Source organism: Patiria miniata, unplaced genomic scaffold (assembly GCF_015706575.1).
Source record: "Patiria miniata isolate m_02_andy unplaced genomic scaffold, ASM1570657v1 HiC_scaffold_10, whole genome shotgun sequence".
Lineage (NCBI taxonomy): Eukaryota > Metazoa > Echinodermata > Asteroidea > Valvatida > Asterinidae > Patiria > Patiria miniata.
Genome location: NW_024037048.1, coordinates 6,619,147 through 6,642,809, shown reverse-complemented (window position 1 = coordinate 6,642,809; position 23,663 = coordinate 6,619,147). Strand labels below are relative to the sequence as shown.

Sequence of the window (23,663 nt, the reverse complement as noted above, 5' to 3'; positions counted from 1 at the left end):
TAAAAGTAATAGTCGATTAGATCTTGGAAGTGATCCGGATCTGGGTCTGGATTTAGGATGGCTTTTTTTGAAGGATTCTTCACCATTTATGCGAGTATTTCTTTTGGGTGTACTGACAATATGGCGGGGAATTGTTTAGCCTTGGCGGAGGTTTGTGCTCTCTGAGTGCTTTCTATATATATATTTTTCAGTTTTCTGTAAAATTCAGGGAAAATGTTAACCCAATTTCATTTTTTATTCGAAAAATCTATTTTTCTCCTACATTCCTCAAAATTCAAACAACTTTATATTTCCCCAAATATATAAAAAGAGGTATCCGAAATATGAATATTAATATCAGGTTCTCCCAAATATTTTTTTGATTTTAGCCCTCATAATTCCCGAAAAATAAATTTCGAACGGCCCCTGGCGTCAAATAAGTGAATGTGTCATTATTCTTAATCGGTTCCTTATTGTGATCACTCTATATTAACACTTACTAGTGCTTGTAGAATGATCGCCAGTAGTTTTTGAAGTTTTCTGCAAAAACAAAAAAAGACAAAAAAAAAGAAATTGAGGTTTGACTTAAGCCATATTAAATACAGTTGTTATATTTCATAATGCAGTCACATTCTTAAATGAACCTTCTGTTACTGTCCAACGAATGATGTGGAATTATGTAACAACAATCCACATCATTCTCATTTTATAAGTTAGGAGATATCCGTGTATCAATTGACTTTAAAAAAAAAGGATCCAATTTCGGTAAAGTCTTAAGATCCATTGAAAATTCTAATATTCTGAATAGCCATTGGATTATTATAACTTAAACCAATTAATTGTCAAAACCAAACTGTTAAATGTGACACATTCGTATCCGATTTCTTCAGTGACAACAGCATAGCACGAAGCCTTAATAACAACAATTCTTTTTAAAGTTAATTAACTTCATCGACTAATTTTGCACAATTGCTTTTAATTAATTGTTATTGGCCCAGGAGCGTGGCAATGTATATGGTTTGGCTGTCCATCGCCTAATTAGATGCAAATCTTTATTATGCATTAATACAGTGTGAGTCAAAAAGCAAATGACCTGGATTAAGTTTTCTCCCCTTAAAAATCAATTAAATTTGACACAACAACGAAGCATATTAAACGAGCATGTTCTTCCACTCATTTGAAAAAAGAATTTACTGAAATTGATCCATGTTATAAGAAGTTATGCATATTTTACTATAAAAAAAACCTACAATCCTGGCCAAATCTCGCTGGGCCCCCAACCCCCCGGCCCCCCTGTCAATGTTGTCTCTCATTGCGCGGTGCTCCATCAGCTGGAGAGAACAACATTGACCGGGGGAGCGGGGGAGTGGGGAGTGGGTGACCGTGGAAGGCTAAGGTTATTTCCAAGTGTCCCAGCCATTTTGGCCGGGATTGTAGTTTTACTTCAGATTGGACCAGGAGCGTGATAATGAACATGGTTGGACCGTCTGTCAGGCTTCTCCATCCATCACCTCATTAGGTGCAATTCACCAAAATGGTCATTATTCGTTAACGAAATGTATGGATACAGATAAAATCAAATCAATTTAAATCACATCAAATCAAATCAAATCAAGCCAACACAGGGCCAAAACTAGCTCTTTCTGGACTCACCAAGACCTTCGAGAAGAGAGTGTTGGAATCCTTGCTCGCAGCGATCTTGTTGCGTTTCTTGTTTAGAGCTTGTTTCACCTGTAGCGGCAATGGAAAAAAGTTGGGAAAATAAAACCGAGAATAGAGATTGTCATATTTGCCTTTTCATATTTTTGGGGGGTCACAGGCAGTCCAACAACAGAAAGTTTGCATTGCGTTTCCGCCTCGATCACCAAATGACTTGAGAAAAAAATATAACAAATGCAATTCGCTGGTTGACCACTTGCCAAAAATAATAATCTTATTAGTCAAGTTAACCTAATAAACAATAACAGCAAAACACACAAAGCAGCAAACTTGACATGCTTATATTTTTTTTTAAATAAAAAGTGACTGACGAAGAATAAGAGACGGATTGAAGACTTGATCACAACATTATTTATTTAGCACTATAATGTTTTAAAAATGGGTGTCAAACTGTGGTTTTCTTTGTCATACTGACGAGAGAAAGGCTTCACCCGCAAACAATTCCCCCAATCGTATTTCCGTCTTTCTTCAGCAGTTCAAACTGCATCCTGGAACTTGGAAAAATACAAGTAAACTTACCTCGTCATTGAACACCACGTGGAACAAGAAGATGAACACTCCCTGCACAGAGAATTGGGAGAGATGGTACTCAGGCATTGATATAAACCAATAAAAGAAACATCACTGAGCATTTGTGATTGAAGCAGATACAGTACAGCGGGGTTTTTCCTGAGGGAAAGCGCCATTTCTGGTCAAAAACCATGCATTTTAACCAACACACAAAACAGTATTTTATCAAAGGTAGGTCTGTAGTGCATATGGTTTGTTTACAGCTATAACCTGTTGAGGTTTCAGGCCCAGTGGATACTATATTCATTTTGATAACGGGGAGTATATGCATTATTTTCAGGCCCCTTGCTGGATTCTGCAGCTAATTACGCACGTAAATGTTAAAAACCACTTTCAATGCTCGTTTTCTTTCGATGGAGACCATTTCTGGGGGACTGATTTCATATAATTTGGGACCAACACTATCTTCACTTTGAACACTTTGTTTCATTTAATAAATCGGTATCTTGTTGATCTAGAACGCACTTGTTCAATGATGACTGCCTCTAATATATTACCGACATTCATCGTATTATTCGAATGACACATTTGAAAGTGACGACACATGGCTACTGAATTATCCCCCACTTTTTTGATGAGAGAAAAAATGATGATTTTCAGGTAATTCTTCATCATCCCAACGACCAAAATGTATTCATTAGAACTGAAAAGTGGTGAAACGAAGAACGAAACCTTTAAAAATGCGCCTATTTGATGCCAGTATATATTGGTACACATTCTGAGGAGCGCCCCTTAGTTTAATGTGTTGTCAGCCCCCTTCCCACCCCCCCCCCCTTTTAGAATTTCCACGGGCGCCCACGCTTTTCGAATTTCCACGGGCGCCGGCCAATTTTGGGATATTGGTCATACCCCATACCCCCCACTCTCCGGCACAGATTTACGCCATTGAAAACCATACCTGTGAGCAGTTGAAGATGACGAAGAGATAGTGGAACACCACCTCGGGGCTGGTGATGATCAGCACACCGAAGAGCCAGCTCAGGCCCAGGATGGGCACCATCACAATGACAGCCTTGAGGCCCGATCTGAGGCAGAGAAGATGCCGCCATAAATAAGAGTCAGAAACCAACATGGTACAGTGGAACGTCACCATAGCGAACACCATACCGAACATTCGGCTATACCGAACATCGTCTTCGGCTCCCGATTTTTGTGTATAAACATACGGAACATTGTTGTTGATAAATGTCAACAAAAAAGCGACAAGTGGCTATATTATTTCACCAAGGAATAGCAGGGGAAAGCCACCCATTGCTGTTGGTACGGTAGTATTATAAGCTCAAAAATTGTGTAATTACATAATTCAATACGGTAGTCATGAGCACGTGTTCAAAGTTGTCTAAGTAACTACATGACTACCAGGCATTGCCAGAGTGTGCAGGAAGAATTTATGAAGGGCACTATTTATTGAAGGTGAAAAACCGTGCACAGCCTTTTGATGTCGAAACAAGATTTCGTCGATAGAACTCATTATTTCCAAAAATCAGTCAGTTGTCTGGTCGTTGTAAATCACCTACTTTCTTGTTTTCTTTTAAATGACAGCAAGCCAGACGGAATAATTTCACGGTTTTTTTGTACCAGTACGATCTTTAATCCAAGTAAGCTTTTTGATAATAATTCGAAAGGTTATCGTTTTGGTATAAATGCAAATGATTCTACATATGTCTTTAAATAGGCTTACTCTAGTTCGTACTGTCAGTATTTTGACAAGATAATTATATTCACTATGAGTTCATCACTCACTTGATCTTGTCCTTTTCTGACTTATCCTTGTTGACCTTCACCGTCATAAAGACGTGCATCACCATGCATATCACCACTAAATTGATCTGAAGACAGACACATTAAACAAAATGACAAGTAAGAAGACATAGTATAAAGAATCATCAAATTGAATCATACACCACTAAAATTATATCATTAGTAGTGCATATCAATCAAATTGAATCATACACCACTAACATAATATCATTAGTAGGCCATATCAAAGTCTATATTGTATTAAACATAAGCTGATATTAAACTGAGGTTATTGACCGTATGATCACGAAACACGATTTTGTCCATAGAAGGTTGGGAGGAGGTGTGGGTGGGGGCTGCCATTTTCCTATGGAGGCGCTGTTCAAAGCTGACAAGCACTATAGGACAATATGCTATATTCTCTTAAATGTAGGTTTTCCCGGCTATTTTGAAACGTTTATCATTCGAATTCACCGTTTCTAATATTCAAAAGCGTTCATCAACATTGTTCAAGTGCACTTCCAATGTTTAATTTCGTCTTTTGTCAGACAATTTCAAAATCAGTTCAAGCAAATTTAAACAATGAGCACACGTTTTCTTATCGGAGTATCGATTTCGTCTGGCAACAGCTTAAACGAATTTGATCTGTACTGACGAATACTCTCGACCCAGTGACTAAAGAGGGGGACCAAACTTTAAAATTGAATGGTAAATGACTATATAGGTTTTGGTAAAAGCGTGTGAAAGTTTCCGTGGACGAAATTGAATGTTAGAGTTGGTGAATTTAAATAAAAATCTGTTAAAATAGCCGGGAAAACCTATATTTATTTGGAAAATTAATATTATAAAAAAAAAAAAAAAAAGCCAATTTTTTGTGGTATCAATTTCTCCCAAAACGAATTTCATTTATTTTCCAATAATCAAGTTGTCAATCATTTTGAAATTATATTTCACTTAATTAAGCATCAATGATCACACAACGTTCATTGTCTTTGTAATGGGTCTAATGCACGAGTCGGCCATATTGAATTGAAAGTGAGATAAAATCTTCATTTTTGGAACTTGCGAAGACAATCAAACCCTCAAGTTCATGGCCCACAGCATGCTCAAATACTGTAGATTTTGAGGGCATGCAAATCGTGATTTGGCCGGCGCAGGCAATTTCGGACCGATTTACTGGTCTGCAACCATAAGGCCCATAAAAGAGAAACAAAGGATATACACTCACAGCTAGTACAAAGTACGCAGGTCCAATGAATGCAATGAGCACACCAGCTCCTTGCTTGACAGAAATCCAACAGCTGATGTGAAAAAAAGGAGAAAAAAATGAATTATGAATTGCCCACAAACTTTTAAAATATGACACTAAAATGCAATCCAAGGCGGAAAATCCTATTAGGCTTCTCTAAAAACTCCTGGGTCAGATTGACCCCGACATGAGTCTATATCTGTACAGTCCTTTTCAGGGTCAAAAAGATCCAGAAAAATGTCAGTTTTGACCCGGGAAAGTTTCATTTTGACCAGACAAGGGTAATTGTTGACCCGGAAAAGGACTGTGCAGATTTGGACTCAGATACTGGGTCCGGTTAATTCTGGCCCAGCAGTTATTTGGAAATGTACACTTACATCTGGTCTACGCCGTAGTTCATGTGTTCTATGCCGAAACTGATGCCCACCACAATCAGTGGAAAACCTACATGAAGCATTCCAAAAGAAAGATCATAAAGACATGGATCAGTGATCAAAATGACTCAAGACAAAAATTACACGTTCGCGTACAGCTTTCATGATCTATATCACACTCTTAACAGTTCCGGGTCAATTTCGACCCAAATTTGGCTCAGTTTTGATCTGACACTGTTTTCGGCCAAAATGACACTTCTCTAAGTCATTTTTAGGGCCTTTTGACCCGGAACAAAATGTCATTTGGACACACAAAACCAGTCTTTTTTTTTTACCAAGAAGTGTCATTTTTTGCACGAACTAAATTGTCATTTTAACCTAGAAGATAGAGTGTTAGGTCGAATCTGACCCGGATGGGGGGACCAATAAAAAAATTATATAGGTATCCCAAAAAGTGGGTCCAAAAAATTACGGCGTGTGCTTCGGGGCACATTCATGGGCCCCAAACAAATTTTGGATTCCAGATGCTCTGTAGGCGATCTGAGGCAATTTCTGACAACTTTAACCAATTTGCTTTTAGGGAAAGATGGTGGTGTATGCATTGCCTGCCTTTATTGCGACGTCACTTAAAAAAACAAAATTGGGTTCGTTTTTTGGGGGGAGGGCATGGCACCCGTTGGCTCCCCCCCCCCACCCCCGATCTACCCTTGACCCGGATCCATAGTCGAGTCTGCACGGGAGTTATAAGAATTCACGGCTTGAAATTGTTGTAGTGTAACTATGTTACCCATTTTAAGGAGTCTTACCCCAGCCAAACACGTAGAAGTAGATCATGTCAATGCCACCCTTGAGGGCGCGACGGACCTTCATGTAGAGGTGCACTCCCTGGATCAGCACCCAGCAGAACACGGCCAGAAAGAAGTAGTGCGACAGTGCTGCCACCACCTTGCAGAAGGTCTGCATAAAAGAAAGTACCCAAGACTACATGAGTTCACCGTGGAGCGCTGTGGTGCGTGGGTTCGAACCCCGACGGGGAACATGGTGCTTGTGTTCTCGAGCAAGACACTTTACTATAATTGCCTCTCTCCACACAAGTGTATAATGGTACCTGTGAATGTAGAGACTGGAATGCGCTGATCTCGAGCTGCTGAAAAACTTATCTCATGACCTGATGAGCAGGTGTAATAATTGTAAAGCGCTTTGACACCGTTGGTATAAAACGCTATAATAAGCACAACACTTTTATTATTATTAGAAATGCAGAGTTTCTCCTAGTTGTAGTCAAATCCTCACGAATCAAGCCAATCACAGGTCATCAAGCTTTAAGCCATTCGCTATGAGAACCATTCCTTTGTCATGACCTTAATATTGTGATTTGACTTGTGACCGTCATGACCAAGTAATGACCAAGTTTGCGTCATGACCAAGTACTTAGTATTATACATCGAGTTTTGGTCTTTCATGCCAATACTGCACTCCGTTGCAGATGTCTTAGCGACAAATACTTTTGAGGCGTAGGGCTACGTTTAATTTGTTTGAGTTTCACCCTGTTGTTCAACGGAGCCCGCTCCGTAACCAACGTCTGAGCAATGCAATTTTATGCGACCCAGCGCGCCAGCCAATCAGAGCCGACTTTAAATATTGTGACGTCATTCGATCAGAAATGTGGACTAGGCTGTTGACTGGTCAATTTGGCTGTCATGTTTTTTTGTAATACAACAATGGGTTACCCGTGACCCAATAGAAGGCGCCCGCTGAATGGTCAGAATCTCGAGGTCAAGACACAGTCTTGTTTTGCATAAACTAATCTCCGAATCTGCCCGCATATCATAGACTCTAGCTGTACAAGGGGATATCCCATAAACAATATATGTTTCATGCGCAAGCCATCACATAATGTCAAGTGAAATAGTAATGTTGCAGGTATACGCAGTAACAATACTACAATTTATTTTCTTATTCAAGTGTGACTTTTAATGAGCCTTTGACTCGAGTTTGGTTGAGTCTTTTGCTCGCAGTGACTCATGTTGAGTCATTAGGTTTAATTCTCGTTCATTAGGCCTATAGGACAATTTGAGTCAGCTCGAGTCATAATACTCTAGTCAGATGACACGACTCACTATAACACTGTTCCGGGGTTTGTTACCAGAGCTGTGAAATTGGGACCGGTGTCACAGGAAATTTGGACTCCTATGAATTTGTGTCTCTCTAACCTTATATAAATTATGTCACTGTCTTAACTATGTTTACTACGACATGCGCAATGTACCACAAAATGAGTGCGTAGGGCTATTTTATATTATTGTAGTCCAAACTTCAATGTAAACCGGAACTCACCGGCAATTTGCCCACTGTGCCTCCAAGGATGAACAGCGACTGTGCAACGAGCAGGGCGGCTGCAGTGTGCTTCAAGATGCTGATACGAGTACTGGTCAATTGCCTGTAAAACAAAGGAAGAGTACGAATTATCACTTCAATATGCATCAACGAAATATAATTTCAAACAAATCTCGTGGTACGGTTGTGCTTTTCTGCAGTTCACTTTTGTTATTTTTTTTTGACAATTTTGTTCAGGAAATCATTCAGGCCTGACCATACATTTAGAATCAGCTGTCGGCAACTGCAAATAAGTTAACATGACTTATTCTTTTATTCAGAATTAATAGAAATACTATTTTGAAAAAGGTATCTTAGTTTGATGAAAGTCTGAACTATTTACGTAATTTGTTTGTTCGTTTGTTGGGCTGGGGTTTTGTTTGGAGGGAGGAATGGTTGCTTAGTTTTTGGTTTAACTTCTTTTAATAACTGGATTTATGGTAGCCTCCTAAGGAACTACAGTCACATGTTAACATCTAAATGGGCCATGTTCTTTTAATAGGGTACAAAATCTTGAAAAAAATTATAATACTAATAAAAATCAAATCCAAAGTGCAGTCCTAAAAACAAAGCATAAGATTGCCAATGAATGACGAAGAACAACAGACCAAGCCACTACATTATCCAAATAACTTGTCTGTATTCACGTATACTGGAACGTGTACTCACCGCAAAACATTGAGAATAATCAGTGAGATCAGCAAGCAGATGATGGAGACTGCCAATCCCAAATTGGTCAGAATCTCCAGCGCGATACTGTCTGCTGCGCTTATCTGAAAATTCAAAAAAAGAGAAGGAAAAGAAACCAATGCAGAATGATCGCTTGTTTTAAAATTGGTGCACTCTCCGATTCATAAAAAAGAGAGTGAGATTCCCCGAATTCAAATTAAAAAAAAGGGACAAAACGTAAGTGAAATCTGTCCAATCGAAAAGATGGATTTTTTTATAGTCAGTATTGTCTTTTAGATTCAATCTCTTTCGATCAAGTAACTTCTACGGCCGAGAAAAAAAAAAAGGTAACGCCCTAAATATTACCCAGATGGGTTGGTAGGTTACAAGTAGGTAGGAAGGTAGGTAGGTTGCTAAAGCTTGGTAGCTAAGTAGCTTGTAAGTAGGTAGGTAGGTACTAGGTAGGATGGTAGGTAGCTACAGCTAGGTAGCTAGGTAGAGGTATGTAGGTAGGTAGGTAGGTAGGTAGGCGTAGATGTTTGTTTGTTGGTCTTTATATTCACTCTGTTTATTTAAAGATACCTTTATGCTAACATTATTCTGTTTAAATAGCCTGTTTAATCGTTCGGAAGTTAACTCAAACAACATCAGAGAACTTTCCAATTTACGCAAAACATTTCATTTCTGTTTTTGGATTCTTACCTCAATCGTACGTGGGGAGACCAGCACAGCAAAGCTAGTCAAGTGATCGCATTCACACTTGGTGCTTGTTGTACCAGCGCTAGTCGTAGTGCAGCCCTCCGAGGACCAACTTGTGCTACAAGAATAGAAGCAGTGTGATCACATTTCATTATGACAAATTCGAAAATAGTATTCAAATTTCTGACGTGCTTCACCTTATAGCTGCTCACCTCTTGCTTTTCAACAAATTCTGGTGTTTGTTTCTCCTATATGATATGTTGAACTGTTTTTTAAATTTATTTAAATTTTCTAAGAAATAATTTCATAACTTGGTTTACTGCTCAGAAGTATAGGTGTGTAATTGTTTCTCTGTAATAATTCGTCTGTTTTTGTGTAATGTTATGTCTGATACAAGCTATGCGTTCAAGGTTTTGCCAGTCGAGTGGCCTTTATATGTTGTTCAATACGTAAATTATTTTTTTCATTTCTGTCATGAAGAGGAAATAAATGTATTTTGAATTGAATTGAATTAAACTGAATTGAATAACTATTATGATTCAATAGTTAAAAATGAGAACAAAATAACAATTACAAACTTTTTTTTTAAAATGGGTGAAACTCGACAACAGCAAGGGGAGAGCGACTTTAAATTGAATTTTACCAAAATATTTCAGTTATTTGGTGTCATCCATTAACGAAACGAGATTTGAAAGTTAATTGCAACAAAGTATAATTTTACCCCCAAAAGAATAGCCCTAAAAGATAAGTCGGTGACAAAAAAAATGTACAATGATGTCTGAATTCTATACAATACTTCTGATTTATTCCTAACTATTGTGATTGACGTGCTAAAAACAAATCAATTTTTGGTGTAGCATCTTCACGACAAGTGCTTCGATAACTTGTTCAACAAGCCTTTGTTTCATTAAAAAGCTTATAGTTATTGGCAATAAAACGGCTAATAACTAAATAACCTAAGAGAACTACCAACCGCTATTCAAGCATTCCACTAGACCTGTTTCGATGTCTGGACCTGAATAATTTAAGAAAACTTGTGAAAAGAAATCAAGAAACTTACTCTTTGAGGAATGCACAAGTAGCTTCCTTGTCCTTCTCAACCTGGAAAGTAAAATTATTATTATTCCTGGGTTTATTTTTTTATTTATTTGTTACCTGTATTTAATATATATTTCCCTTCTGCAGTGGACACAGATTATGGGAAATAGTCTGCGATTATAAGTAATCCGGGTTCTCAAATGTTGGTACTACGTGTCAAAAACCATGCCCTACATTTGATCATAAGTAACTGTTTACCAATGGAATTAAACCAAAATTTCAGACCATGTAAACGAGGCCTGACAGATTTTATGGAGCGAGATTCATCAGCTTTGTGCAAGAGGGTGGGATTTAAACGCCATACGAAATAAATATTCACTTTTAAAATCTGCCAATTTTGACTTGGCGTCTTCCAATGTCGACACAGCGCGCTGGAGATGGTGGCGGAAGGCGCGTGCTGCGGCCGAAAGCTTCTGAAGGAATGCAGGATCACCCCAGATGTCTTTGTACACCTCATCGTTTGGCGCAACACACGATCGAGGAGATGTGCAATGACATCAGGGGTGATCCTGCATACCTCCTGAAGATTTCGGCAGCAGCACGCGCCCCCCGCCACCATCTCCAGCGCACATTCTGTAGGTATTTCTTTCGTATGGGTGTTTAAATTTCACCTTCTTTCACAGAGCTGATGAAACTCGCACCATAAAAATGTGTTCATTCCTTGTTTACATGATCTGAAATGTTGGTTTAATTGCATTGGTAAACAACAGAGTTATTTGGGATCAAACGTAGGACATGCTCTTTTGACAGGCAGTATAAATTCTTATGATAACATCCGGGGAAATCTTCGGCACAAAATGTTGTCCATCGGCAGTCCTATATTGGTTGTTTCCTAATTATTCAAAAAGTTTTTAATAGCATAATCATTTTCAAAAAAATGATCTTTTAACGTAATAGAATTAGAATGTTTACTAAAGGCTTTTAGCTTCGTGCTGCATTTTTTCTAAGAAGTCTGAACTACAAACAGGCCTATAACGATACCACCCTGTTCATCAGAATATGCAAGACAAAAATTATACCATGCCACAGCAATGGAAACAAATGTCACAGTCGCAAAGCATAAACAATGCATATGCTTGTCCTGCTTGCGAAAATGAAAATTGCTATAATTTCCGTTTTTTTAACGAGAAAAAAAAAATGTGTATCCAAATCCAATACATGTAAAGATCTACCTCTGAATGGGTGAAGGTAATTGCCACGTCATCCTTGAAGTTGGTCGTTGAGTTTGCGTTGACGTTGATTCCCACCAGCAAGCTGTGTACTGTATATGTCAGCCTGTAACAAAGATGAAAAGGCAGATGTAAGGAGCATTCATAATTACCTAAGACAGCTTACCCATTCCTATTGGTCGAGAGCCCGTCACGTGGACACAGCTTACCCAAACCTATTGGTCGAGAGCCCGTCACGTGGCCGGTCTTAAACAGTTGATGAAACACTGGCTGGCTGGTCTTAAACACTTTTCCAGTGTCACATGCGATTTGGACTCCTTTGAGATCAGGTCCCTGTTCACCCTTTTATTGGTTGAACATTCACAGTCCTCGGTTATGTATGCACAATATACTACCAATTAGTCCGCATTTCCATGGAGCTATAGCTCCATGGTATTTCATAGTCCTAAACTTACACTACACCGGCACAGCTGCGTTATGCGCCACACACTGCGTGCCAATCTCCATATAACTTTATAAGGAATTGTTTACGACTAGGCCCTACTGACGAGAGGAACATACCTTAACATAGAGGGGTGTTTAAAATAAAACTCGAAGTAAACTTGTTGAACAAAATCGTTGGAAATTTATAATTTTTGATTTATTTTGACTATTTGACCGAAGAGGTATTTATTATTGGGAGTAAATATGAATTTGATATTAAACACTATGTTCAAGACATGATCTTGTTTTAAAACACTCAATTCAAGAAAACAATTTTTTTTTACACCTTACCGTATTTTTTCAGGACGGAAACAAAATGCATGTCTCCGCAGAATAATACAAAATGCAACAAGATTAAGTGAAATCGTCAATTTGTGAAAAAAATTTTGAAACATTTAGACGTCCGCGAATTTGCAACAATTCGTACATGATAACATGTACTCCTATGCGATTACATTACTAATACATGTATAGAGTAATTATAGATTCCATGTATTTCTCCAACCGCACCACAAGTCCATCGGTCCGAATGCGCTATTTAGTCTGGGGCTTTACAGGTATGCCTGAATTACTTATGTCCATTACTGAAAGGCCCACGCGTAATTACTGCGCCGGACGGTGTAGTTTGAAATGCGGACCCATGATACAGAGTACTAATTGACACTGCGCATGACACCGTGCATAGATTACATGATAACGCGCACATATTACCAGGACACGACGTGCAAGGAACAGGTATATGAAATTGACATTGGACTGTTTCTTGCAGTAAAAACGTTTCATAGGACACGATTCGTCATCGTTTGAAAACAATAAGGATGTATTTTTCTTTTTATTTATTAGTTTATTATACACTGAATGGGTGCCGAGGATGATCAAACAGTCATGTTTAGTTGGACTCGTGTCGGACTCGGGCCGAGTCCTGGAGTCATTACGCCCGAGTCCGAGCCGAGTCCCTCAAGAAAAAGGTGGACTCGGGTCCAACTCGACTCAGGACTCGAATCCTACAAGACTGATTCACACTGATTTTTATTTCTTAGTTGTTGAGTTATTATTTCAAGTCTCTTCTCATGTGACTTACGACTTTCCCTGAAGCTGGTCGGGCAGATGCTTCTGGACACCTTGGTAGTACGAAGTTACGGAGACCCGGCCAGTTTGACCTGTGATTACAAAGTACAAAACACCCTCACCGATATAAATATACCCATGCTTAAATTTCATTAGGGCTGAACAATTAACCAAAACATGCATGATGAAAGAATGAAATTGCACATTTTGACATGGACAGGTGACTATACAGTGGCTCACGAAATACATAGTGTAGGGAACTTGGTCTAAGTTTTAAATTCTATGTCTGTACATTATCATCTGTATTATCTGTATCACCTGTGTCATCTGTATCTGTATCATCTACAATTTGTATCCTATGTACCATCTGTATCATCTATATCTGTTTCATCTGTATTATCTGTATCATCTGTATCTTGTGTATAATCTGTATCATCTGTATTATCTGTTTCATCTTTACGGTGTCATCTGTATCTGTTTCATCTACAATTTATATCCTATGTACCATCTGTATCATCTATATTTGTTTCATCTGTATCATCTGTATCATCTGTATCTTCTGTATCATTTGTATCTGCATCTGCATCTGCATCTGCATCTGCATCTGCATCTGCATCTGTATCTGAATCTGCATCTGCATCTGCATATTCATCTGTATCTGCATCTGAATCTGCATCTGCATCTGCATCTGCATCTGCATCTGCATCTGCATCTGCATCTGCATCTGCATCTGCATCTGCATCTGCATCCGCATCCGCATCCGCATCTGCATCTGCATCTGCATCTGTATCTGTATCTGTATTCGAATCTGTATCTGTATCTGTATCTGCATCTGCATCAGCACCTGCACCTGCATTTGCATCTGCATCTGCATCTGCATCTGCATCTGCATCTGCATCTGCATCTGCATCTGCATCTGCATGAGCATCTGACTCTGCATCTGCATCTGTCTCTGCATCTGCAGCTGCAGCTGTATCTTTATATCTGCATCTGCACCTGCATCTGTGAAGTTGGCAAAGAATCCCTTTGGAAACATCGAACCAATTAGCTTTGCATCTATAATGTTGGACTGCTTCAATAAAAAAGCACCTGTTTAAATTGCTCCTTATAAAATAAACCTTTGCCTTTGTTGTTTAATTGGAGCAATTTAGGTTACACGTGGCTTGCAACATTCGTTCCTCACCACTCTTGAAGATACTTCTTGGGATGATAACAACAACATGTTTAGCGTCGGTTCCCGCATCACTAGTCCCCAGCTCCACGGTGATAGTCTCTTGGTTAGGTTCAATCACAGCCAGCTTGGAATCTGAACACACACACAAACAAAAAACTCTCGAGTGATTACTGTCAAACAGCATTGCAGGCAATTGCCTGGTGGGGAAATGGCAAAGACAATTCCCGAATACGTTGTGCTGTCGACCCGTTTGTGTTTGTCACATAAGTGCTATCTTCGTTTCTTTGTTAGAATAAGAACTTCTTTTCTCATGTTCCCTGTTTCCTTGTGATTTTTTTTGGTATTTCCCTCGTGCTTCAACCAGCATTTATATAAAAGCTCTGACTTCTTTGCCTCAATGTTTGATTTTGCATATTTTTTGAATGGTTTTAATTTAATTTTACTATTCCGTATCCTAATATCATAAGACCAATATAATTTGTCCTTCTTATGATTTGAAGGTAGGTCAAAATGTCTCATTGAATAAACAAATCTGAAATATCTAATATTGATTTTGACTTTGGAACTTTAATCGCTTCATGCTTCCATCCTGGGGCCAATTCGATGGAGCTGCTAAGCACAAAAATGTGCTTAGACGATAGTCTTCCTTGGCAAAAACAGGATTAGCAAACACATTTCCATGTGATGTATATTGCTTGTGATTGGTATTCAGTTGTTGTTTGCTTAGCATATGAATCACATGGAGTTTTGCTGATACCCTGCTTCTACTAAGCCAGACTTTTTTGTGCTAAGCAATTTTTTTGTGCTTAGCAGGGCCGTGAAATTGGCCCCTGGTCTTCCAAAAGGTCGACTCAATGTTGGAAGATCAGGATCAAAAAGTTAACTTCTCACCGACGAACGTGTTATTGACAAGCTGCGGTATCTCGCTGTCCGCGCCGGTGCGGATGTATGCCGCCAACATGTGGTCAACCGCCTTGCCGAGGGTCACACCGCTGATAAAACTCTGGGCAACAAAAATCAGTTGTCTATATTGCTTAACAATACATAACAATACACTCTATAGAAAGTCCCGGGTCAAGTTAGACCCAGGACACGGAATCTCAATGTGTATCCAAAAATGCAAACACAATATTATACAAATAATGAATGTTTATGAGTGCAATGGTAAGAATAATTCCATGAGGTGACAGACGAATGTTCCATTCCACGAGGCGAAGCCGAGTGGAATGGAACATTCCATCTGTCACCGCATTCCGGACCCGGAATCTATATGATCTGATGCTCTTTATGGTCAAAATGACACATTTCTGGGCCGGAGGATTCCGGGTTAAAACGACCCGGAAAACGATCAAAGAGACTTGTCATTTTGACCCGGAATAGTGTTAACCCCAAACAGTGTCAGGTCATGTAGAACACGCATTCCGGATCAAATATGAACCGGTGTAAGGTTGAAGGTTCACAATTATAGCACTGCTTTGCCCCCCAAAAACCCGTCTAAATCCTGTACATTTTGATCTTGGAGGATCTTGTAAGAATCTCTTATAGAATCTCATCAGTTTCATTGAAATGATATGAATCTGATTGATAAAAACCATATAGTCTTCAGGTATTTAGGTCCGAGAAATTTTTATGTTCTAGAGTTAGATACTTATAGAATTCTAACAAGAACGCCAAAGAGGAAAGAAATTTCAGGGTCAGTCAGAATTTCATGTTTATTTTCAGAGAGAAAGATAGTTTTGAAAAATTAAGTTCTTGATTTTTTGAGAGTGAGTGACTCTCTTGTAGAATTTAATAGAGTTTTGTACAATACATGTACTATTGTTCTCAATCGCCAACAAATTTGTGGTACGTTTTCTGTCTGTTTCTTACACAAATCTTTTTGTAAGATTTCCTGTAAAAATTCTTATAAATATTTCTCCTTTTAAGTTTGTTATGAGTGAGATTCCTATCGAATTACCAGATTATTTCGTAAAACTTGACTTTTTTCATCCAGTGTCCTCCCCCCCCCCAAAAAAAATGAAAGAAAAGGAAACTTCACCTTTTCAGTGTCTTTCTTGTTGATCTGAAGAATTTGGTTCACAATCCCCATGTAAACCTGCAAAACAAAACAAAATCCAGGAAATGAAAAAGTTCGCCAATGCACGGTGTCCAATTGCCACAATCATGTAAGATGAGTCCAGGGCGTTGTGTTTTAATAAAGGAGGCGAAAATGGATTTTCCTTTTAGGTAGGGGTAATTTTATAATAGCAGTTGGGACCACCCCAGGGGTATGGGGATTTACCAGTTCGCGCCAGAGCCGTGATTACACGCACTGGCTGTTTAAATGCGCAGGCACGGCTGACCGGTTAAGACGTCAAGACTGCCTCTACTGGTCTCCGGGTGACGTTTTAAGACGCTAATCCCTTGTGCCCTTTGTACACACACACAAAGACCATGTAGCATGTGGAACGGACCGTATGCTGACCGTTGTGTGGGCTGCTGTGCCCGGCCTATTGCTGTACAATCTGTACTATTGCTGTCCTGAAAACTTCTCAGCTCCTTGGGCATGGGGAGCATACAGCTCGATGCTACATGCCATTTCGGCGCAAAGCAGCTAAAAATCAACCATAATATACCATCTCTGCCCTCACAGGTACCCATTTACTCCTGGGTGGAGAGAAGCAATGCGTGACAAAGTGCCTTGCCCAAGGGCACACGCACCATGACCTCAGGCTGGACTCGAACCTGCAGAATTGCCCGCAGACCACAAATCCGATGCCCTTAACCACGAGGTCGCAGCACTCCGATGCACACTAGAATAAATTTCCAACACGTTGCAAGCTTCTTAACAAACAAAAGAAGGCGGCAAAATCCGCACCCCCATTCAGATCCGCACCCCTCTCAACCATTCAGATTTGTATGATGAAAGAAGTTTTGCAACGTGTTGAAAAACTCTAGCTTTCACTTTCTTTTGTTTTTGGTCTGTTGTTGTTTTGTTTTGGTCTTTACCTCAAGCAAGGACTTCCTCTTCTCAGGTTCAGCCCCTTCGACCAATTCCCTCACTTTGTCCCCGGGGACCATCAGGATTTCCCGTAGCACCTCGGCGTCGATTTTGTCTGGGTTGTCCTCGTGGTCCGACAGGTAATCAGTGACGTAGGTCAGATTGCTGATCACATCGTCGATGTTGTCGCTCTGACTGATCTGCCAATTCATGGGTTAGTATAAAACAGGGTGAGTAAAAAAAACCCCGGAACCCAAATGTCGGGCTATTGTTTTAGTGAAGTTCTGCATTTAGCACTCTCAAAATCCAGGATATGAAAGCCCAATGCATAAGCTTTTTTTTGGTACAAGAATCATTCACATCACTTACGTGCTTTGCAAGTTACGGAATTATAAACACAACCACTGTTTTAAAGTTCTGTCCACGGATCACAAAAAAGGGTAAGTGTTCTTTCAGCAAAACGAAAACAATTTACAAAGCGATGTGTGTAAACTGCTTTCGTTTTGTTGAAAGAACAAACATATTTTTTTCGTGATCCGAGGACTGAACCTTAAAACAGTGGTTGTGTTTAACATTCCGAAACTTGAAAGTTCATGAGTGATTTAGAATGATTCTTGCACTCAAAGAAAGATTATAAATTGGGCTTTCAGATCCTAGATTTTGAAAGTGCTACCTGCAGAACTTCACTAAAACAAGGGCCCCGACATTTGCGTTTCGGGTTTTTTTTTTACTCACCCTGTAGATTTGACTAGAAAACAGTCAAAGGCGCACCCACCTGACAACAGATTGCCTAGGGTCAGCTGGGCGCATCTTTGAATGATTTCTAGTCAATTGTTACTTGAGTGTTTTAAGAGTGTGCATCCTTCAGGACATCACTGCAGTCTTAATTTTTTTAAGAAAAAAATTAAAGTTCCACTTATAATGCTAGGTTCACACATTCCCGAATTAGTTGTGAATATACAACCAGAATAAATCAAGAATTGAAATTGGTTCCCGAATCACCCCGACAATGTTGAACATGTTCAAATTGTCGGTGCGCTTCCCGATCTTTTACGATCTTTCACCGAACTAGCAGAATCATCCCGAGGCGGCCAAGAACCATTCCCCGATTTACTCAAGTATTGCTATTCGTGGCATTTCGGGAATGTGAGAACCTACAATCCCGGCCAAAATGGTTGGGACACTTCCTGAGCCTGCCACGGTCACCCACTCCCCTGCTCCCCCGGTCAATGTTGTTCTCTCCAGCTGATGGAGCACACACCGCGCAATGAGAGACAACATTGAGCGGGGGTCGGGGGCCCAACGAGATTTGGCCAGGATTGTAGCATTAGGAGTAAATAATAATTCCCCACTTGTTTTGGACTGGAATAACCGCTAAATTTCGTCGTTCGTAATAAACTCACCTGTAGTTTGGCATCGCGAAGAGTTGTATCTATGGAATGTAAGAGCATTGGAACAATTATTAAAGGATTATATTGTCATAGGCTCTATGCGGCTTTAAGAAGATAAGTTATGCTGAAAAAAGGTAGGAGACAGGCAAGAACAAAAGTTTGCACGAATTGCAAGATACTTGAATGAAACATTCACTCATGAAGTAAACATGCGATGTTAGTAAAATGAGGTAAGACACGATACAATGAGAAGCACAGGGAAAAACGAAGGAGACGCTAAGTAATATATAAAACATGCAGTTTATTGAGTATGACATATTTTTCTTTCAAAGGCCCCTGAAATGTCCTCACCAGACGGTTGTTTAGTAATCTCCGCTCCATCCGTCGTCAGGTCATCGGCTGTGGTGTCAAACTTACCCGTAGTTCGCATCTCACCGGGAGGAGGATCTTGAGTGGTTTTATGTGTCGCGGTGGAGGATTCTGGTTTGGATGTAGCCTCCAAACCAGCAGTCGAAGGATCCAATTCCTGAGTTGAAGTAAATGCGGTTTCTGCAGTGGTTGCAGGCGGAGTGGACCGAATTTCAGGGTCCTCTCCGACCATAGTCTCTGAACCAGCAGCTTCCGTGGGTACTTTTGTTGTGGTTGACTCTGGAGTGATCTCATCAACTGTTGCCTCCTCAATCCTTGGACTCGACTCAGTACTATAGTCTGAGTTTTGAGGGTGGGTCAGGAAAGCAGTTTTTCGATCACACCGCACATTTAGAATAGAAAAGAGCGGTTAGTTTAGGGTATCTATATAGCGGTTACTTTCTAAATTACAAAGAGTGAACATTCACTCCCACAGTCGGAAACTAGGGACTAGACGTTTTAGTGTGAAGTTCTTCAATCGTAAAGATTGAGTTTTCACTCGAGTTTCGTCTGAAGTGGTTCTTTGTCAGATTATTTCAATAAAAAATAAGAGTGATTTTCACTCTAAAACGTCTAGTCCCTCATTTCACTCTTTGGAATTTAGAGAGTAGTTAAACGCATTAAACTCATGCTGATTATTGTTAATGGCAATAGCAATGCAAGCTATTAAAGGAGAGAAATAAACTTAAGAAACTTGAAAATAATAGCAAGAAAATGTTAAATTGGAAATCATGCGGTACGATGCAAGATAGTTGACACGAGATGCATTCATAACAGCGTAATGCTTACCGAACTGAAATTGTGGCATGCAACTACGGGTAGAAAATCATTGTCCTCACAATTGCATGGGTACATTGGGAATGATTGTATCTCTCAGAAAATGATTGATTATTGAGAGGAAATGTTGGCGTTTTAGTAGGATGAAGAACAAACTCCCTGTCGTTTTAAAGATACCCTATAAAAGCTTGAGAAATTGTTGTTTGCTACGAGACCGTCTGGTCCCAACTCAAACAATTCAACAAGACACAAGTGTTCGTGACTGATGATTGTATTTTTGCGTCGGGGAGATGTACATTTGTAATATCGGGTTTTGCCTAATATAGGTTTTCCCGGCTATTTTAAACCATTTTCCGTTCGAATTCACCGATTCTTATATTCAATTTCGTCCAGCAACATCGATTTAGTGCATTTTTAGTTTTTTTATTTCGTCTTTTCTCAGACAATTTCAAATTTAGTCCAAATAAATTCAAACTATGAGCACATGTTTTCGACCTGGTGTATTCGATTTCGTCTCGTCTACGCCGAATCGTGTTATTCAGAAATCGAATTCGTCTAATTGATTTATATAAGACGAATTTGATCTCTGATGCTGCCATTCGGTAACAGCTTAGACGAATTTGATTTGTAATGACGAATATTCTCGACCCGGTGACTAAAAAGGGTAACCAAACTTTGAAATTGAATGGTAAATGACTGAATTGGTTTTGCTAAAAGCGTGTGAAATTATTCTCGGACGAAATTGAATGTTAGAGTTGGTGAATCCGAATGAAAAATGTTTTAAAATAGCAGGGCAAACCTATACTACGTATACGTCGGCGATGAGCAAGACCCGATATTAAAAATACACAAATTACTGTAATGATCATAACCTGTAAAATAAAATTGGCGAAAATAATTCGGGGCAATGTTATTCTGCCCAGTTATTGTAATGAAATTATCTCATTACCCGGTTGTTGTTTATTTTCAAGTACAATTTTTCAAACCCTTTGAAAGAATTTTGCCCCATGCTGTACACAGAACTGACTTTTGATTAATGTGAGCAAGAACGTTCTTGAATGGGAAGTTTGCGGTAACACCAAATTTTTCGCTGCGTGGAAACGTGTGGTCCGACTGTTATGTTTTTGGAATCAAAAGATGCGCAAGGCTCGAGGCTAAACAGTCATAACAGCTTGGGTCGGGAAAGTTTTTTTTAAGGCTATCGCGGAAAAAGTCGAGGGAGGGGGCTGATTCCGCTCCCGGTCCTTTAAGGGTTAAGAATGTTAACTTTGCAATGTTAAGGTGTCTATAACCAGAAAGAGGAAACTTGCCTGAAATTGTTAAAGAGAGTGCATGTTTAATTAAACCGTGTATACATAAGTTTTAAGTCCCTCTGGTATACCCACCAGTAGTCCTAGTAGTGGGTCCGGGGCTAGACAAATCCGCCGAAGTGGTGGGTCCAGTGCTAGACAAATCCGCCGTAGTGGTGGGTCCAGTGCTAGACAAATCCGCCGAAGTGGTGGGTCCAGTGCTAGACAAATCCGCCGTAGTGGTGGGTCCAGTGCTAGACAAATCCGCCGAAGTGGTGGGTCCAGTGCTAGACAAATCCGCCGAAGTGGTGGGTCTTGTGCTAGACAAATCCGCCGTAGTGGTTGGTACGGGGCTGGTCCAACCAGCCGGAGTTGTCGCATGGGGATCGGTCCAGTTGAACGGGTCAAGCCGGAGCGCCTTCATCTCAGACTCGTTCAGGGGCCGGTCCCAGATTCCGATTTCGTCCAGGGCGACGTAGGGGCAGCCCGCGTCACCGGGGTCAAAATCGTTCCCGTCGCCCATCAGGGACACCGCCAGCGTTTGGCTCTCGTGTCCGTTGGAGAAAACCGTCAGGTCTGTGACAAAAGAAGTTTGAACAAAACAAATCGATTGATTAAAATTAATGTGGAGTTTGGATGTTCTTTATCATGGAAGATGACTTTCCCGGTGTATATATGGAAGTTGGTAGTGTGCAGATAAATGGTTGGTCGAGTGAATGGGCGGCGTGATATTAATGTGTCTAGGTAAACTACTGATCATTTGAATTTGAACATTGCAGACTCCAACCTGATTGTGCACATCTATCAACACGCAAAAAATGTAGTGTAAATTTAACACCGGTGGTATCTCGAGAACCACTGGTGTAAAATATAGGTGTTCCCGGCTATTTTAACACTTGTATAACACGAATTCCCTATATCGATACTTTAATTTCGTCCCCGAACATCGCCAAGTTCACTTCTCAATTTGAATTTCAGAAAGCCACCACAAGATTTCATTTAAGGTGCAGTAGGCTATAATTCAAATTGTTAGCATTCCGATTAGTCCAAAATCTTTGAAATTCGTCTTCTGAAGCCATCGGCGTTGAATTGACAAAGCAATTCGTTTTTTTTGTCATTCGTTTTCATGTTGTTGTCATTACATTTCGTCCCTGGTGACTTAAATCGTATACGATTAGAAACTGCGCCCAATATTTAGACTTATTTAAAGAATTATGCGTATTTAAAACAATGATAATTCGACATATATTTCCTTATATGTATAAATAAAGTAGTTAGCTGTAAGGTATGAATTTTTATTTCTGTTTCACAATTAACATTAGAGTCAGGAATTGACATTTCACAATATGCACTTATGACATGGACACTAAGCATTAAGTTCAAAGACCTTCTTAATGTTGTTCTTTGATAGACATACCTTATTTCTGTTGTTTTATTCATATACATAATCAAAGAGCAACATTATGAAGACGTTTGATCTCAATGCTTAATTTTCATATGCTAAGCAAAGAGCATATTGTGAAAGTTCAATTTCTGATTTTAATGTTAATTGTCAAAGAAAACTCAAAACTTACAGCTTTACTTTCATTAATAAGGAAATATTTGTTAAAAATAAAAATTTAATCAATGCGCAAACAAGTCCAAAGATTGGGCACATTTTTAATCGTAACGTTTTAAGTCACCAGAGACGAAATGTAACGACAAGAACATTAAAACGAATGACAAAAACCGAATTTGCTTTTTCAATTCAACGCCGATTGCTTCACGAGACGAATTTCAAAGATTTTGGACGAATCGGAATGCTAACAGTTTGAATTATACTGAACCTTCAATGAAATCTAGTGGTGGCTTTTTGAAATTCAAATTGAGAATTGAGCTTGGCGATGTTCGGGGACGAAATTAAAGTATCGATATGGGGAATTCATGTGATACAAGTGTTTAAACAGCCGGGAAAACATATAGTTTTATACCGGTGATCCTATTATAGAAACCACTGCGGTTCAATCTAATATCGCATTTTTGCAGTGTAAAACGCTTCAGGTAAACTCAACCAAGTTCAGCAGACCAGACCAGATTCAGACCGGACCAGACCAAGCCAGACCAGACCAGGCCAGACAAGACCAGACCAAGGGCCCGGGGCCAACGGGGTCCATGGCGCCCCCCCCCCCCCGCCAAAACAAGAACCCTTTTTTCAAAGTGACGTCACAATAAAGGCAGGCACTGCGTACACCACCATCTTTTCCTCAAAAAGATTTGGTTAAAGTAGTCAGAAATTGCCTCATATCGCACCACAGAACATCTACAATCCAAAAAAAAATTGGGGCCCTTAAGCGGGCCCTCGAACCCCACGCCATAATTTTCGGGACCCACCTTTTGGGGGACCAAATTTGTTTAGGCCCCCCATTGTGTTCTGGATCCGCCCTTGGACCAGACCAGACTAGACCAGCCCAG

The 23,663-nt window shown here is 39.8% G+C and overlaps 1 protein-coding gene across 1 annotated transcript in view; it reads right to left on the bottom strand.

Moving 5' to 3' along the window:
* Nucleotides 1–23,663, bottom strand: part of LOC119740433 (latrophilin-like protein LAT-2) — a 51,791-nt gene that overhangs the window by 915 nt on the left and 27,213 nt on the right. Inside the window, exons 6-26 of the mRNA XM_038215749.1 lie at nt 21,309–21,788; nt 19,090–19,446; nt 18,751–18,779; nt 17,356–17,547; nt 16,406–16,462; nt 15,259–15,370; nt 14,377–14,499; nt 13,207–13,285; nt 11,646–11,748; nt 10,436–10,476; nt 9,379–9,493; nt 8,677–8,780; nt 7,969–8,071; nt 6,438–6,588; nt 5,635–5,701; nt 5,237–5,309; nt 4,012–4,097; nt 3,167–3,293; nt 2,218–2,259; nt 1,633–1,710; nt 480–519 (exon numbers count right to left, since the gene is read on the bottom strand). Of these exons, the coding sequence (XP_038071677.1) occupies nt 480–519; nt 1,633–1,710; nt 2,218–2,259; nt 3,167–3,293; nt 4,012–4,097; nt 5,237–5,309; nt 5,635–5,701; nt 6,438–6,588; nt 7,969–8,071; nt 8,677–8,780; nt 9,379–9,493; nt 10,436–10,476; nt 11,646–11,748; nt 13,207–13,285; nt 14,377–14,499; nt 15,259–15,370; nt 16,406–16,462; nt 17,356–17,547; nt 18,751–18,779; nt 19,090–19,446; nt 21,309–21,788 (2,559 nt within the window). The remainder of the gene's footprint in view (nt 1–479; nt 520–1,632; nt 1,711–2,217; nt 2,260–3,166; nt 3,294–4,011; nt 4,098–5,236; nt 5,310–5,634; nt 5,702–6,437; nt 6,589–7,968; nt 8,072–8,676; nt 8,781–9,378; nt 9,494–10,435; nt 10,477–11,645; nt 11,749–13,206; nt 13,286–14,376; nt 14,500–15,258; nt 15,371–16,405; nt 16,463–17,355; nt 17,548–18,750; nt 18,780–19,089; nt 19,447–21,308; nt 21,789–23,663) is intronic.